The sequence below is a fragment of the Loxodonta africana genome, chromosome X, assembly GCF_030014295.1.
Source record: "Loxodonta africana isolate mLoxAfr1 chromosome X, mLoxAfr1.hap2, whole genome shotgun sequence".
Taxonomy (NCBI): domain Eukaryota; kingdom Metazoa; phylum Chordata; class Mammalia; order Proboscidea; family Elephantidae; genus Loxodonta; species Loxodonta africana.
The window spans coordinates 157,785,302-157,800,704 of record NC_087369.1 but is presented as its reverse complement, the minus strand read 5'-3'; the positions used below and the strand labels follow the sequence as shown (position 1 = coordinate 157,800,704).

Here is a 15,403-nt window from a genome sequence, read left to right as displayed (position 1 = left end):
TCCTACAAACAATGGCATAAAAACATCCCAATGTTCTTGAAGCACTTCTTTGGGTTTCTGATACCCTCCTCACTCAATGAACCATTTGTGTCTGGGGTGCTGGTGTCATTCTCAGTTTCATTCAATTCACATGTTTTCCACGGAAGATGTCCAAATGGCCAATTCAATCTTGTAGATTGAGTCCCGCCTCATTAACACGACTGCTGCTAATCCCATCTCATCAACATCATAGAGATAGGATTTACAACACATAGGAAAATCACATCAGATGACAAAATGGTGGACAATTCACACACTACTGGGAATCACGGACTAGCCAAGTTGACCGATATTTTTGGAGGTCACAATTCAATTCATGACAATTGATGAGGGGGTCAGGGGATGAGAGGGTAGGCTCACCGTCTGTATCACCTTGGGCACGTTGCTTAACTTCTCTGAACCTGTTTTCATCTTTATGCTTAATTGGGTCCTTTTGAGTGTTAAGTGACACACACACGTAACCTGCTTAGAAGTGGGTCTCACACATGTTCAGTCGTAACTGTTGTTATCATCCTATCTTTTAAACATCTGCTATTTATTATTATATAACTTAATCATTACCACCAACAGCCTCGGCAGCAGCATCTGGAGATTCTTAAACATCACACCAAGCAAAGCTCTCACAGAGATCTGGGGTCTGGGGCTTTAAATCTAGCCCCAAGGTGAATCGGAATCACCGGGAAAGTTTTGGATCTGAACCCAGGCAATCTGCCTGCAGAGCCCATGTTCTGAGCCGCAACACCACAGCTGCCTCCCAAAGACAGGTGAATTGACAGGATGGGTGGGGGATACCTTGATTATACTACATTACAGAATCGGAAGCCAAGAAAATACTGATCAAGTGAAAAAAATGGAAGTGACGTGGAAACCTGCCAAAGACTCTTCCATGGAGCCCTTTCGGTAAAATTAGGCTAATTAGTAGATGCTACCTGAGGGATTTCAGCCAAAACCTGAGCAGCCCTCTGAAACAAAGGTGTGCTAAGACTCACCTGGCAGAAAAACCCCAGACAGATTCAAGCTCCAGGAAGACAGGCACCTCTGCTTAGAATATAGTGTTGACCAAAGTGGTGTCCCTTCCAAAGTACCATCCTGAAGACACTGGGAATTTACTGTCGTGCACGGAACCACCTCACAGGCAGGGTTCATAGGGTTCATTAGGAACGTGGACGCAGGGCCTGATTGCCTGGGTGTGAATTCTCCTTGGAAACATACCAGCTGTGTGCCCTCCTTCACTCTCTGTGTCTCCCTGCCTGGGCTGTAATATGGACTTGACAATACTACCTCACTCACTGGATCTTTCGGTGAGGATTAAGTGGCATTAATGTCCATAAGGCTCTGAGCCCAGTGTTTGGCACATACAAGCACTCAACACATATTAGACCTCAGTGCAATTCAGGGCAGGGTTGTGATCCATTACAGAAAACTTTGTCACATTTTCACTGACTCTGACCAACTAATTGCATGTCTTCACAAGTTTCACTGAGCATCCCCGCAGTGACAGACTCTGGGGCAGGATTTTAAGCTACAAAGGTGAGCAGGTGAAACTGACTCCCGTCTGCCACAGGACTACAGATATATGACTCACCCACTTGACTTCAAAGGACCCATCCGTTTCAGAAACTAAATCAAACCGACCCTCACATCGGAGAGCTCCACGACTACTGGAAGTATAAAAATGGAATCTGTTGCACGTTAGCACAGAGGCTGCACAGATAATTTCCAAAGTCATCTGGGAAACGCAGTGGTAGGGCCCAACTCCCCAGAGGCCGTTTCTCATGACATCATTGCTACTTTGGACAGGAGAGTCTGGGGAGTGAGTTGAGGCTCAGCTCTCGGGCACTCAGTGACTAGGGGGACAACACATCCCGCAGCACACACGAGATGGCTTCGTTCCGGTGTGCAGCACCCACTGGAGTCCCGGATGCTAATTACCAACTAACTAAAAAAAAAAAAGCCACTGCCCTGGAGTCGATTCCGATTCATAGTGACCCTATAGGACAGACTAGTACTGCCTCATAGGGTTTCCAAGGCTGTAATCTCTACGGAAGCAGACTGCCACATCTTTCTCCCGCGGGGCTGCTGGTGGGTTTGAACCGCCAACCTTTAGCTTAGCAGCCAAGACTTTAACCACTGCAGCCACCAGGATTCCTCTGACCGAGGGTTAAAAACGGTTGCCGTCCAGTCCATTCCGACTCATAGCGACCCTACAGGACAGGGTAGAACTGGCCCATACAGTTTCCGAGCAGCACCTGGTGGATTTGAACTGCTGACCCTTTGGTTAGCAGCTGTAGCACTTAACCACTGCGCTACCAGGGCTTCGAGTTAGAGTGTACATATGTTCAGGCCCTTGAGTGGAGGGAGAAGAGGTTGCAGTGGGTACCTTTCTAGCGCCTGGGCTGTTGTGGCCACTCCTTCTCCCGGGCATTCGCCCTCTGTACAAGAAGACCTGCGGCCTGGGTACGTAGCGGAGCTTGGTCCGCCGTCAGGACTGGCCTGGGTACCACGCGAGAGTGTGCTCCAGGCCCGTGCACTCGCCACCTGCCTGCATCCTTCAGTTCACAGCAGGCGCTCTGGACGCGCACTGCCTGCTTCTCCACCTCAGCCTCTGCGCGCCAACCACTAGTCAGTGGCCCTCACTAGTGACACCGCCACGGCCTGCACACACCTCAGGAGCCACCTGGGGAGCCAGCGCTTGCCGAGGGCCCCTGGCTCCGCCTCTCACCCTCGTCAGCCAAAGGGGGCACTGCGATCCAGCATCTGCCACTGAGATGCACTGGGTGGACATGTGGGTGTCATGGCTCCTGCCACCAAGGGCTAGGGTGAACCTAGGTGGGCCTCGGGAAATTGCTGCTGCTTGAGGCTCATGTGTGCGCCCCCAGAGTAGAGGGGCCGGGCTGTGGGGTTCCGCGGGAAGGGCCTGACGCCAGATCTCGGAGGTGGTGAGCAACCTGCCCATAGACTAGAGGTGAGCCAGGCTCTGGCTCCCGGGGTCTAGCCCCTGCACTTCAGTGGCTCAGGGACTTTCCTCTCTCCCTTTGCCTCGGCACCCAACTCCCCAGGGTAGAGTTCAAGGATCTCCTCTGAGTAAGGGCTTCCTGTCGACTATTAGATGGTACCTTAGGTATTTTTTTTTCTGAGGTATTGTGGACCACCCTAGCTTTTGCTTTCATTAAAAAACAACAAAAAACCCATTACCGTAAAGTCGATTCCGACTCATAGCGACCCTGTAGGACAGAGTACAACTGCCTAAATAGGGTTTCCAAGGAGCGGCTGGTGGATTCGAGCTGTCCACATTTTGGTTAGTAGCCGAGCTTCCACCAGGGCCTCAAAACTCAGGCTGGGCTTGGTTCTGCTTGGACGTTGGGGCACAGTCATCTGAGAATGAATGACTTATCTGAGTAGTGTCAAACACACATTTCTTCATCAAACTAATCTGGAGATGAGGGCCCTCTATACTATCCTGCAACTTCCTTTTTCAGGTGAAAAAACATTTTCTATAGTATGCATCCATAGAAGTAGAATTTTTAAGTCAAAGCACATGCATTGTAAACATTTCTAAAATAACTTTATTGAGGTATAATTTTCACATCATAACATTCTCCTTCATAACAGTACAATTCAATGAATTTTTTAGTAAAGGTACAGAGCTGTGCAACAATCACCAGTTTTAATATTTACCATTTTACAAGAATATCATGAAATTATCCATCGGTTCTAACGTACTAATTTTCACTGTCAGCAGTAGGTTGCCAATATTGGTAAGGATGGGAAGACTACCAATTTTTGACATCTCTGCCCATCTGACAAGTGAAACGCAGTCTCATAACTTAGTCTGGCATTTCTGTAACTGTTAGTGAGACTCAGCAACTTTCCTTTTCTTAGAGATGTTTATATATTAGGGACATTACAGCAGAGAAATTATCATATAAAGGTTTTGCAAATATTTCCTCCGAATGACTACACGGGAAATTCAGAAACAGCTGAAGAGGATAAATGTGAAAACAGGGGACTGAGGTGATGCAAAGGAGAAGGGACCCAAGATATATGACAAAAAAAGAGAAATATTCTCAGCTCTTTTACAAGAGGGAAATTAGACAAACAAGGATGTGTGTACGTGTATGTGTATTTATTCAGTAAACATTCTCCTGTGTGTGCCAGGCACTAGGCGTGAAACAATTCATGAAATGTCATCCCTGCCTTCTGGAACCTCACAGTAGACGACTTCGAGGTCACAGCGAATGAATAAACAGTATAAGTCAGTTTCATATGTACTTCAATAGCAGTGCCACCTATTAATCATCCAACTTGAATAAGATAGCAACAAGTAGAAAGTCTCATAAAACTAAATCGAAAAATACTGGCCTCCACAAATTGTTTTGAAAACAAAGATGGTTCAATTGGTCTTTTTGGATTTAACGGTACAGGGGCCTGAGAAGCGCTGGATGTTAATTTCTTTAAAACATTTTCCACGTTCTTGCTATGAGCCAGGTTCTGGGACTAGTGCCGAGGATGCAAACATAATCACTGAGTACAAAACAGCATACTGTAAATGGAGGCAGACGTGTAAACTAGCAATTACAGTTTGGGAAAAGTGCTACTAGAGAGTTTATTAAAGAATGCATTAGGGCAGAAAGACCATATTTAAATCAAATTTGGAAGGAAAAAAAAGGACTTCCCAGTAGACATGACCCTTAAACTGGGTCTCAAGGGTAAAAACGAATATACTAGGCTTAGTACAAGGGGATGAAAGATGGGGGCAGGTATTCTAGTAGGAAAGAATAGTATCTCATAAAAGCACAGATTGGCAAAAGCACGTGTTAAGAAGTTTGATATTTCTAATCACAATATAGTAATGTCAGCATTGTCTAACTCTTGGGTCAAAGAGAATACAATGAAAATTGCAACAATAAATGATCTTGAAATCATCAATAATAAGAACATTATACATACATAGATATACAAACATATATACATAGAGAGTGTGTATGTGTCCCTGGGTGGTGCAAATGGTAACCTACTCAGTTGCTAACCTGAGGCACCTCGGAAGAAAGGCCTGGCAATCTACTTCCAAATATCAGCCATTGAAAACCCTATGAGCACAGTTCTACTCTGACACACATGGGGTCACCATGAGTCAGAACTGACTCAACAGCAACTTGGCTTCGTGTGCGTGTGTGTGTGTGTGTATAAAATTATGGAATGTGACCAAAGCTAGACTTGGACGAAAATTCACAAACTTAAATGCTTGTATCATTAAGCAACAAAGAATGAAAATACAATATACAAACATTTGTGGAAAGCTTTGAGAGTATTATCAGGTGAGCGCTTTTTTGCCCTTCATAGTACTTATGAGATGGGTAGGTTTTTTGCCCTTATCTTTTTGAAATACTCAAAAGTATAACCAGGCATAACTATACAACATTCTATGTTACTTATTTTCAAGAAATATTTCATATGTTTCTAGATCTAATGCTACAGATATCTATTAAAGCTTAGTATATACTAAACCAAAACCAAACCCACTGCTGTCGAGTAAATTCTGAATCATAGTGATCCTGTAGGACACAGTAGAACTGCCCCCACAGGGTTTTCAAGGCTGTAAATTTTTACAGAAGCAGACTGCCATATTTTTCGCCCACGGAGTGACTGGTGGATTCAAACTGCTGACCTTTTGGTTAGCAGCTGAGCACTTAACCACTGCACTACCAGAGCTCCCCTTCAGTATGTACAGGGCACCGTAATTAATGGATGACCCTGGGTGCCACATATGGTTTGCACTTGACTACTAACCTAAAGGTTGGTGGTTTGAACCCACCCAATGGTGCTGTGGAAGAAAGGCCTGGCGATCTGCTTTTGTAAAGATTCCAGTCAAGAAAACCTTATGCAGCAGTTCTACTCTGTAACACATGAGGTCGTCATGACTTCGAATCAACTTGACAGCAGTAGGTTTCTTGGAGGCTAACAGATGAAGACACGAATAGATGTTCTCGATCCTACACAAACCCAGTCACGTGTGTTTATGATATGGACTGGGGGGTTGCAGCTCATATTATAATTGCAAGTAATCCTACAAGCTAAAATGGACTGTGTTAAATGCTGAAAAATAATGAATAAACACAGCACCATGGCTGCAAGGAGTAAACTGACCCTGACTTGGGGTAGGGGGAGTCAACTGCAGTGCTTATTGGTAGTTCAGGGATGCACTTCTAAATTGTTCAAACTATTAGTTAATGAGATTGAAACAAGAAGGACATATACAGTCACACTTAATTAAAATAACACATAGATTCACATCAATTGGTCACATCTACGGTTACTGGGAATATGTTATATTGACTGCAGACCTGAGAGGAATGTCATCATTTATATGTTTTACAATTACACCTATGATATGGTTGGCTTGGGGCACAAAAATTTTCATTGCAATGAAGAAATAAGAGCTCTAGAGACATAACAAATCAACTCTAGGACAGTTGCAAAAGTAGGTGGATACTCTAGAACTCATATGCCTTGGACGATGGATTTAAAAAGGGGGGGGGAGCTGTTCCTATACCTCAAACAAAACTTTTCGCTGAAGACAAACAAGCTATTGTAGGTTAAGACTTTTATGAGTTAGTTTCACTTTCTATAGGACCTGTTTCCCTCAACATTTCTTAAAGAATTCTTGTCTAAAGTGAGAGACTTGGTGCATAATAAGGCCTGATCTCTGTCTGAAGGCTTTAGAACAATGGCTACACTTGTATGGCTTCTCCCCTGTATGAATTCTTAAGTGAATAACTAGAGTTGGCTTATGTCTAAAGCTTTTCTCACAGTAATTACATTTAAAAGGTCTCTCTCCAGTGTGAGTTCTCTGGTGCGAAGTAAGAGCTGACTGTTCAATAAAGCCTTTTCCACAAGTACGACACTTATGAGGTTTTTCACCTGTATGAGTTTTCAGATGTCTTTTAAGGCTTGGTCCATAACAAAAGCTTTTCCTGCACTCAAGGCATTTAAATGCTGCTCCTTCAGAATGGGCTCTCTGGTGCCCTGTAAGGTGTGACCTTCGAGTGAATCGCTTTTTGCATATCGTACATTCATAGGGCCTCTCCCCTGTATGAGATCGTTTGTGCCTGTACAAGTCTGAATTACGAAGGAAGCTTTTCCCACATTCAGGGCACTTGTGACGTTCCTCTCCCGAATGAATTTTCTGGTGCCCATCAAGTTGTGACTTCCGAGCAAAACATTTTCCACACTGAGAACATCGGTGAGGTTCCTTTCCTGCATTCTTTTGTTGATGGGGAGCAAGACTGAGAGGTTTTTCTGCATTTTTGCTCTCAGATTTCTCACCTGGAGAGTGTTTCTGATCATCTAAAAGCTTTGATAACTGTAACTCCTTTGGGGGATTTCCCCATTGATTTTCTAACTGTCCACAGACTTTTTGTAAAGTGGGACCACGAAGAATATTCCCCTCAAAAGTAAAAATAAATGCATATCTATTCTCTAGTTTATTCTGTTTTGACGAATCTTCATTTTCTCTCCCAATATCAAAATCTGAGAGAAGAAATAGATATTTCAGATGCCACAGTGTTCCAAGGAAAATAAAAAGTGTTATAGTAAACCACTAGTGGGAAGATAGAAAACACTACACGGAATCTCAAAGTTCATTACTCTGATTAAAGCTAAATTTTTCTTTTCTTTCTTGTCGACTATTCAATTAGCAATTACTTACCTATCTTGGAGAAACCTAATTGTTTTACTCCTTTGGAGCTCTGTAATTCCTTCACCCGTGGATCTTCTTCTCTATATTCCAATGGGAAGCTCAGGTCAGGGTTTGGTATCGGATATTCTGGCCAAAAGAGAGACGGAACCATGATGGTTTGAGTTACTACTGGTTTCTCTGCAATTCAGGGTGATTTCTTAGAAAATAGTCTCTCCGTACCTAAACCTCCACCATTAGGTTTACTTCATCTGGAGGCCCTGACAATTGTTTTTATAACTGTAAGAACAAAACCAAAATGAAGGGAAGATCCTTTCCTCTTCAACTCAAAGAACTTTTCCAATATCTATGGAAGTGGAGTAAATCGATTCCGTGTTGATATCAATGCACTGCATTAGTTCTATATCTATTTTGATAATCAACTATTTAGGTTAGGAAAAAAATGAAGTAAATTTGACCTAAAGCTTTGGCATATTAAAACTGAGAAACACTGTGTTCTTCAGTACCAAGTGAAGAGAGAGAGGCAGAAGTGGTAGTTTTGAAATGGTTTACTGGAATAATTTCAGTTAAGAACCCATTGCCGTTGAGTCAACTCCAAAAACATAGCGACCCTATAGGACAGAGTAGAACTGCCTCATAGGATTTCCAAGGCTATAATCTTTACGGAAGCAGCCTGCCACATCTTTCTGCTGTGGAGCCGCTGGTGGGTTCAAACTGCCAACCTTTTAGTTAGCAGCCGAAAACTCTTTAACCACTGCACCACCAGGGCTCCAAAACTCAGCTAAGAAATGTTCAGATTAAAATGGTAACTAAACTGGGTTGGCAACCAGCAAAAACTGTCTTCACATTTTTGATTCAGCTCAAGTTCAAAAGTATATTGATTTGAAATTCGAGGAAAATTTCTCTCTCCCTGTGCCCTACTACCTCTCTCCTTATTCAGAGGAGTCGTAGTTTGAATCCTCTTTCCACATCCCTCCCTCTTCCTTATCTCTGGCATAAGTTTGGAAAATACTGATTTAAGAGCCATATATATGACAATCTTTAAAGATTAATATCATTATTAAAATAGTATTTGAACATTAATTTGGCTAATGTTAATCTGATGGAAAATTTTAAGTTCAGAACACTATATAAAAATATAGGAAGTGCACAATATACCAGTTTCAATAACAGACATAACATCTAGAAAGAAGATCAATAAGGAACTAGAGGAACTGAACAACACTATAAATCAACCAGATCCACCAGATATATATAAAACATTCTACCCAAAAACAGCACAATATACGCTCTTCTCCAGTCACATGGATCATTCCCCAGGACAGATCATATGTTAGGTCACAAAGCGAGTCTTAATAATTTTAAAAAGATTGAAATCATATAAAATATCTTCTCCGAACACAATGGACGAAACCAGAAATCAATAAAAGGAGGAAAAATGAAAAATTTACAAATAAATGTAAATTAAACAACACACCATTAAACGACCAGTGGGTCAAAAAAAAAATCACAGGAGAAATTAGAAAATACATGGAAATGAATGAAAATGAAAGTACAACATATCAAAACTTATGGGATGCAGGGAAGGCAGTGTCATCAATTGAATTGTGTTCCCCAAAAAGATCTGTATCAATTTGGCTAGGCCATCATTTCCAGCATTGTATGATTGGCTATCATTTTCTCATCTGATGTGATGTTCTTATGTTTTATAATCCTGCCTCTATGATGTTAACGAGGGGGCATAGGCAGCAGTTATGTTAATGAAGCAGGACTCAATCTATAAGATTGGATTGTGTCTTGAGCCAATTTATTTTGGGATATAAAAGAGAGAAGTGAGCAGAGAGACAGGGGGACCTCATACCACCAAGAAAGCAGCAAGGACCTGAGGTTCTTGTGCAGAGAAGCTCCTAGACCATGGGAACGTGGATAAGGACCTTCCTCCAGAGTCGGCAGAGAGGGAAAGCCTTCCCCTGAGCTGATGTCCTGAATTTGGACTTCTAGCCTCCTAGACTGTGACAGAATAAAGTTATCCTTATTAAAACCATCCACTTGTGGTATTTCAGTTATAGCAGCACTAGATAACCAAGACAGTTGTGTCCAGAGAGAAAGTTATAACTGTAAACACCAACATTAAAAAAGAAGAAAGATCTCATATCGATAAATGAACTTTACAATTTGAGGAACTAGAAAAAGAAGACCAAACCAAGCCCAAGGGTACTGGAAGGATAGGAAATAATAAAGATTAGAGCAGAGAGAGATGAAGTAGAGAACAAGAACAAAAAACAATAGGGAAAATTAAGGAGAACAAAAGTTGGTTCTTTAAAAAGATCAATAAAATTGACAAATCTCCAGATAGACTGAAGAAGAAAAAAGAGGGAAGACATAAATAACTAAAATCACAAAGGAAACTAGGGACATTACTATCAACCTTTCAGAAATAAAAAGGATTGTAAAAGAATGCTATGAACAACTATACTCCAACAAATTAGATAATCTAGAAGAAATGGACAATTTCCTAAAAAAAATACAAACTATAAATTGACTCAAGAAGAAACAGAAAATCTCAATAGGCCTAAAACAAGAGGCTGAATGAATAATCAAAACCTCCCAACACTGAATACACACTTCTCCAAAATAAGAATACAAATGGCCAATAAGCACATGAAAAGGTGCTCACCATCAGTTGTCATTAGGAAAATGCAAATAAACACGTAAGGAAGATACCACTTCACAGGCACCTGTTGCCATTGCAACCCTATAGAACAGAGCAGAACTGCCCATAGGATTTCCAAAGAGCAGCTGGTGGATTCAAACTGCTGACCTTTTGGTTAGCAGTCCCACTCTTAACCACTACACCTATGGAAATGTTAATATTATTATCTACTTCTGGCATCTGGAAATGTCTGGTTTGAATTCAAATGAGGGTTTTTTTTTTTAAGCTTACCTCTTTCTTAGATCACATTCCACTGCAGAAACACATTTCTTCACAGGTTTCATAACATTCAGCTCAGCTCCTTCTCACAGTTTGCTGTTTTCACTATGCAAATTTGTTTTCTATTCTACGTTTTATAGGTTGCCTGCTAGTGAGCCCTGCAAACTCCTGAATATGTTTTTTTCATCTCCAACATTTCCTTCACCTGATAGGAGTTTTCATCCTGCAATATTTCCAAGATCTTGTTTCTACCTTACATGTATTCCCTGTAGATCAGGAGGAAAGTGATAATCCTATTTTAATAGCATAAACAAATACTATCTGATATCTGACCTTCATTTCTGACCTCTCTTTGAAGGTTTCATTTGTTTATCCTCTCATCGAAGGCAAATTCATTATTTTAACAAAGTGTAGACCCTCATATTGCAGTAGCTGCCTTGAATTGCCTCTATTCAACCTTGTTTTGATTATCTCCATTAGCTCCTTTCCCAGTGACAGGAGTCTAAGTCTGGCAAAGCTTTTCTCAAGGGGCTGTTAAAGTGATTTACAGACATGCAGTTCTCAGTCATATTTTAATTTACACCATGCCATGTTTGAAAAAGGGATTTAGCTTTTGTTTGCAGTTTATCAATAGGTATGCAATTTTGTCAGTTATTAGTTAACAGAAAGGGTTCCTAAAATGTAAAAGGTATACTTACCTCTGTTCTGTCTTTTACAATGACTATTTTTTTATATACACATATATTCATACATATTCACATATGCATTACATATATTCACATATATTCATTACATATATACCCACAGGGAATACAATCCAAACTTTCACAATCAATAGAATTCTTCAATGATTTTAAATTTTTTTCTTTTTTATTCCACTATCGGCATCTTGTGCTTTCCACTCAGTCTCCAACAGGCTCTACTTAGGTCTGGAGGGATCAAGCCCTCCTCGCCAAACAGAGGGAGGAGTCTCCCCTGAGAGGTGAGATTATTCCCTGTGCCCTTGTGAAACACACACCCCAGGGGGTTTGAATCTTCCCGGTCCATTTACTGCAGTTTGAGAAACACGATTCTCAAAGGTTTTGATTTAATGATATAACTGTGTCCTTCATGATGGTTGACAGCCCCACTACTAACCAAAAAGTCGGCAGTCCGAGTCCACCAGCTGCTCCTGGGAAAGCCTATAGGGTCGCTATGAGTTGGAATCGACTCAACAGCAAGGGGTTTCATAATTTTGTAAGCGGTGAAGCCCCTTTCAAGGTTCGGAGTAGAGCGTATATTGCTCCAAGTATTAAGCTGAAGCTCTTATCACATAAAAGCAAGTGAGGAGGGCCCAAGAGTGACAGAAAGCCCTCAGGATCTACAACTTCGCACATCCAATTGTTCAAGATTTGCTGCCGGAAATGAGTCCTTAGCCAAAGTATCTAATTTCACGCAGTTTGCCTGTATCAAATTCCTGATGCAAAGTCTTCTCAGAAGGGTCCTTAGCTTTAATGGGTTCCTATTCCCATTTTCTCTAACTGCTTTGTTCCCTGCTATTCCCAGAGATCATTTGCTCCTCCTCCTCTTCCTCAGACAGGTCCATTTCCATTGGGTACTCACTGTTTCTAACCCCAGGCCCAACCCTGGAGAGCTCCTGCTCTCTCAGAACAGAAACAAAAGAAGCAACATAAGCCCTTTTTGCCTTACCTGGCTCAGAAAAGGGCTGGCATTCCCTATCATCACCATCCCTCGGGTACTGTGGCCCTGCCTGTGGGATCCGCTCCTCTGCCACGGTGGCCTCCTGGGAAGGTCCCAGGACGTGGAGCTCAGGTGAGTCCAGCTGGATGTTTGATGGTATGTGTGCCGTTCCCACTGGTGCCAGTTCTTCCAAGAGCATTTCCTGCCTACCAACCTGGGGCAAATGACAGAACCCATCACTCTGACGTCTAGACCAGCACTGCCCAGTGGGCGTATAATGGGAGCCACACATGTAATTTTACATTTTCTAGTGGCCATACAAAAACAATAGAAAGAAACAGCAGAGGTCAATCTTAATAGCATGTTTTACTTAACCCAGTATATCCACAACGTCATCAATTCAACACGTAATTAATATAAATTATTAATGAGGTATCTTACATTCTAAGCGTTTGGGCTCTGTTGTGCATTCTACACTTACACATACGTCAGTGTGGACTGGCCACATTTCAAGTGCTCAGGAGCCACACGTGGCTAGCAGCTACTGTACTGGGCAGCACAAGTCTAGACCATACGATGCTAAAATCTAAATTAATCGGCAAATCCCAGAAGAAACGGAAAGGTGGGGAACTACAAACTCCGTCCTTCCAAGGGCAGAAGATCACTTCGGAAGACCCCTGTTAGGGCGGGACACCTGCCCTGATGCTCACAGCTACTGCAGAGCCTCACCAACCCACATGCTGCAGCACCCCATATGCCCACCTAGAAACACTGCGTGCCTTCTCCCTAAGATCCTGGCCTGGGCTCAGCCAGGAGCCTCCCCAGACAGAGGTTTCACAGGGGGGTTCTCAACAGAGGACACTGCCTCCCCCACCCCTCTGAGACGTCTTGGATGTGATGGCAGGTGGTGGCTATTGGAGTGTAGTGGGCCAAGGATATAACATTCACAATGCACAATGGTTCCACATCCCAAACAACTTTGTACTCTCCCCCTCAAGCATCCATATAGATAAAAAGGACCTGTCAAGAACCTCTCTTCGTCACATAAATAGAAATATCTTTATACTTTTAACATAACTTGAATTTTCTAGGAATGCACTACTGTGAAAACCAGAGGAAGGCTATACTATTTTTGCTCAGAATTTTACCAAGACTTGTTTGGAAAATCACATGACTAGCAGCAACAGTGATCATAGTATTTGAGCTGTATCAGCCTGAATTGCTGCCTGTTGCATTCACAGTGATTCTATGCACACATGCAAGCATCTGACAACTTCATTAGGTCTAACAGCAGAGTCAAGCTCAAACAAGTATATACCGACATACACACTGTTGGTGGTGGGCGTTACTGTCTAGTCGATTCCGACTCACACTGACACCATCAGTGTATACTAAACTAGTTTTTTTCTTTTTTTTTTACTGTTGCTTTAGATTTCAGCTCGAATCTTCTTGACTCAGGGGTTGTGCAGCTTTTTTCTGGAAAGTGCCAGGCAGGAAATATTTTAGTCTTTGTGGGCCAGATTCGATCTGTCAAATATATTTATTTTAAATAAGCCCTTAAAAAGGTAAAAACCCTTCCTAGCTCATGACTGCACAAAAACAGGCCCTGGGTTGAAGTAGGCCCCAAGGCATTGGAATATTTATTAAATTGATGTTTTTTTATTGGAAACCCTGGTTGTGTAGTGCTTAAGACTTGTGGCTGCTAACCAAAAGGTCAGCAGTTCGAATCCACCAGGTGCTCCTTGGAAACCATATGGGGCAGTCCTATTCTGTCCTATAGGGTCACACTATGAGTCGGAATTGACTTGGTGGCAACAGGTTTTTTTTTTATTGCATGTATGTATACAGGTTACATTTGCTCTGAATTTCACTTCAGGATAGCTAAAGGGACAGTACCAAGTATCGGTTGTAGGCCGGGTTTGGGTCTGAGAGTTCAGAACCACTGACTCATATGCTAAGTCTGGCAGAAGAAAAAAGTGAAATGGACTTGGGGCTGAAGGATAACACAAAGACCAGACATCTGAGCTGGCCCCAGCTGCCTCTGCTACTTCTTTTTCTCTGACAACAGAGATCCCACCTTCTTTTCTCACCTGCTGCTCTGGTATCTCAAGTTCTCTCTGTAAGTCTTCTACCAGTGCCAGAACTCTTTCTCTGTTCTCTGGGCGGTACAGCCTCACCCAGGTCTCTATCTCTGAGGGCAGAATAGTCAGGAATTGCTCCAACACTAGCAGCTCCAGGATTTCTTCCTTAGAATGGATCGTTGGCTTCAACCACTGAGAGCAAAGCTCCCAGAGGCTGTTGAAAGCTTCACGAGGCCCGGCTGCCTGTTGGTATTGGAACTGCCTGAAGCGCTGACGGAAGACTTCACACTCAGTATCGTACTCTTTAAGCGTGGAGCCATGATTCAAGGAGGCCTGGATTGCACAGCCCAGGGCCACAGCCATCGCTCCCTTCCAGCAGCTGAGAACTTATCTAACAGTCCAGCAGTCACCTATAGCTGAGGACAGGAAAATACAAGAAAGTAGAAACAGCAGTGGTTACCAGAGGGCATACTTACTCACTCCCTTGCCTTACTTTTCACCAAAGCCCTAAAGCAAAAGTTCTTCATCTTTCTGGTGGTTTTCAAAATCTGATGAAAGGTGTGGACTCACTTCGGAGAAAAACAGACCTACATATCCGACTCTACAAACATTCATATAATTTCATAAGGTTTACAAATTCTCCAAGGCCATCCACGGACCTTTTAGAACTGCGCAAGACCCACATGATGATTTAAGGCAAAATTTAAAATAAAAATTCAGTTCCTCAGTCACACTAGCCACATCTCAAGTGCTCAGCACCGGAAAGTTCTACTGGGCAGCTCTGCTCTAGAATTCCAAGGACCTCTGTTGAAGAACACCTGTCCTTCCAGAGCCCCGTGTACATGACTGCAACCCCGCTACCAATTTAATTCCAACTCTTTTGCATTTCTGAGTATAGATTGGCCTCAAAAAAAAATGGAGGAGGGATACTAACAATACATTTGAATAACGTGAACGTCCATCTAGCATTAAAAC

The 15,403-nt window shown here is 42.5% G+C and overlaps 1 protein-coding gene across 1 annotated transcript; it reads right to left on the bottom strand.

Moving 5' to 3' along the window:
- Positions 1-6,598: 6,598 nt before the first annotated feature.
- On the bottom strand, positions 6,599-15,139 carry LOC135228793 (zinc finger protein 449-like). Its single transcript, XM_064277619.1, has 4 exons — positions 14,438-15,139; positions 12,357-12,561; positions 7,748-7,864; positions 6,599-7,569 (listed from the first exon to the last, which is right to left on the bottom strand). The coding sequence occupies exons 1-4, from the start codon at positions 14,789-14,791 to the stop codon at positions 6,683-6,685; spliced, it is 1,563 nt and encodes a 520-aa protein (XP_064133689.1). The 5' UTR covers positions 14,792-15,139; the 3' UTR covers positions 6,599-6,682.
- Positions 15,140-15,403: the final 264 nt, after the last annotated feature.

Excerpts from the sequence above, each read along its gene's own strand:
- LOC135228793 (XM_064277619.1), bottom strand. The coding sequence starts at position 14,791 with ATGGCTGTGGCCCTGGGCTGTGCAATCCAGGCCTCCTTGAATCATGGC. Across the intron at positions 12,562-14,437 it reads TTGAGATACCAGAGCAGCAG|GTTGGTAGGCAGGAAATGCT; the intron begins GTGAGAAAAGAA and ends CATTTGCCCCAG. Across the intron at positions 7,570-7,747 it reads ATTAGGTTTCTCCAAGATAG|ATTTTGATATTGGGAGAGAA; the intron begins GTAAGTAATTGC and ends TTCTTCTCTCAG.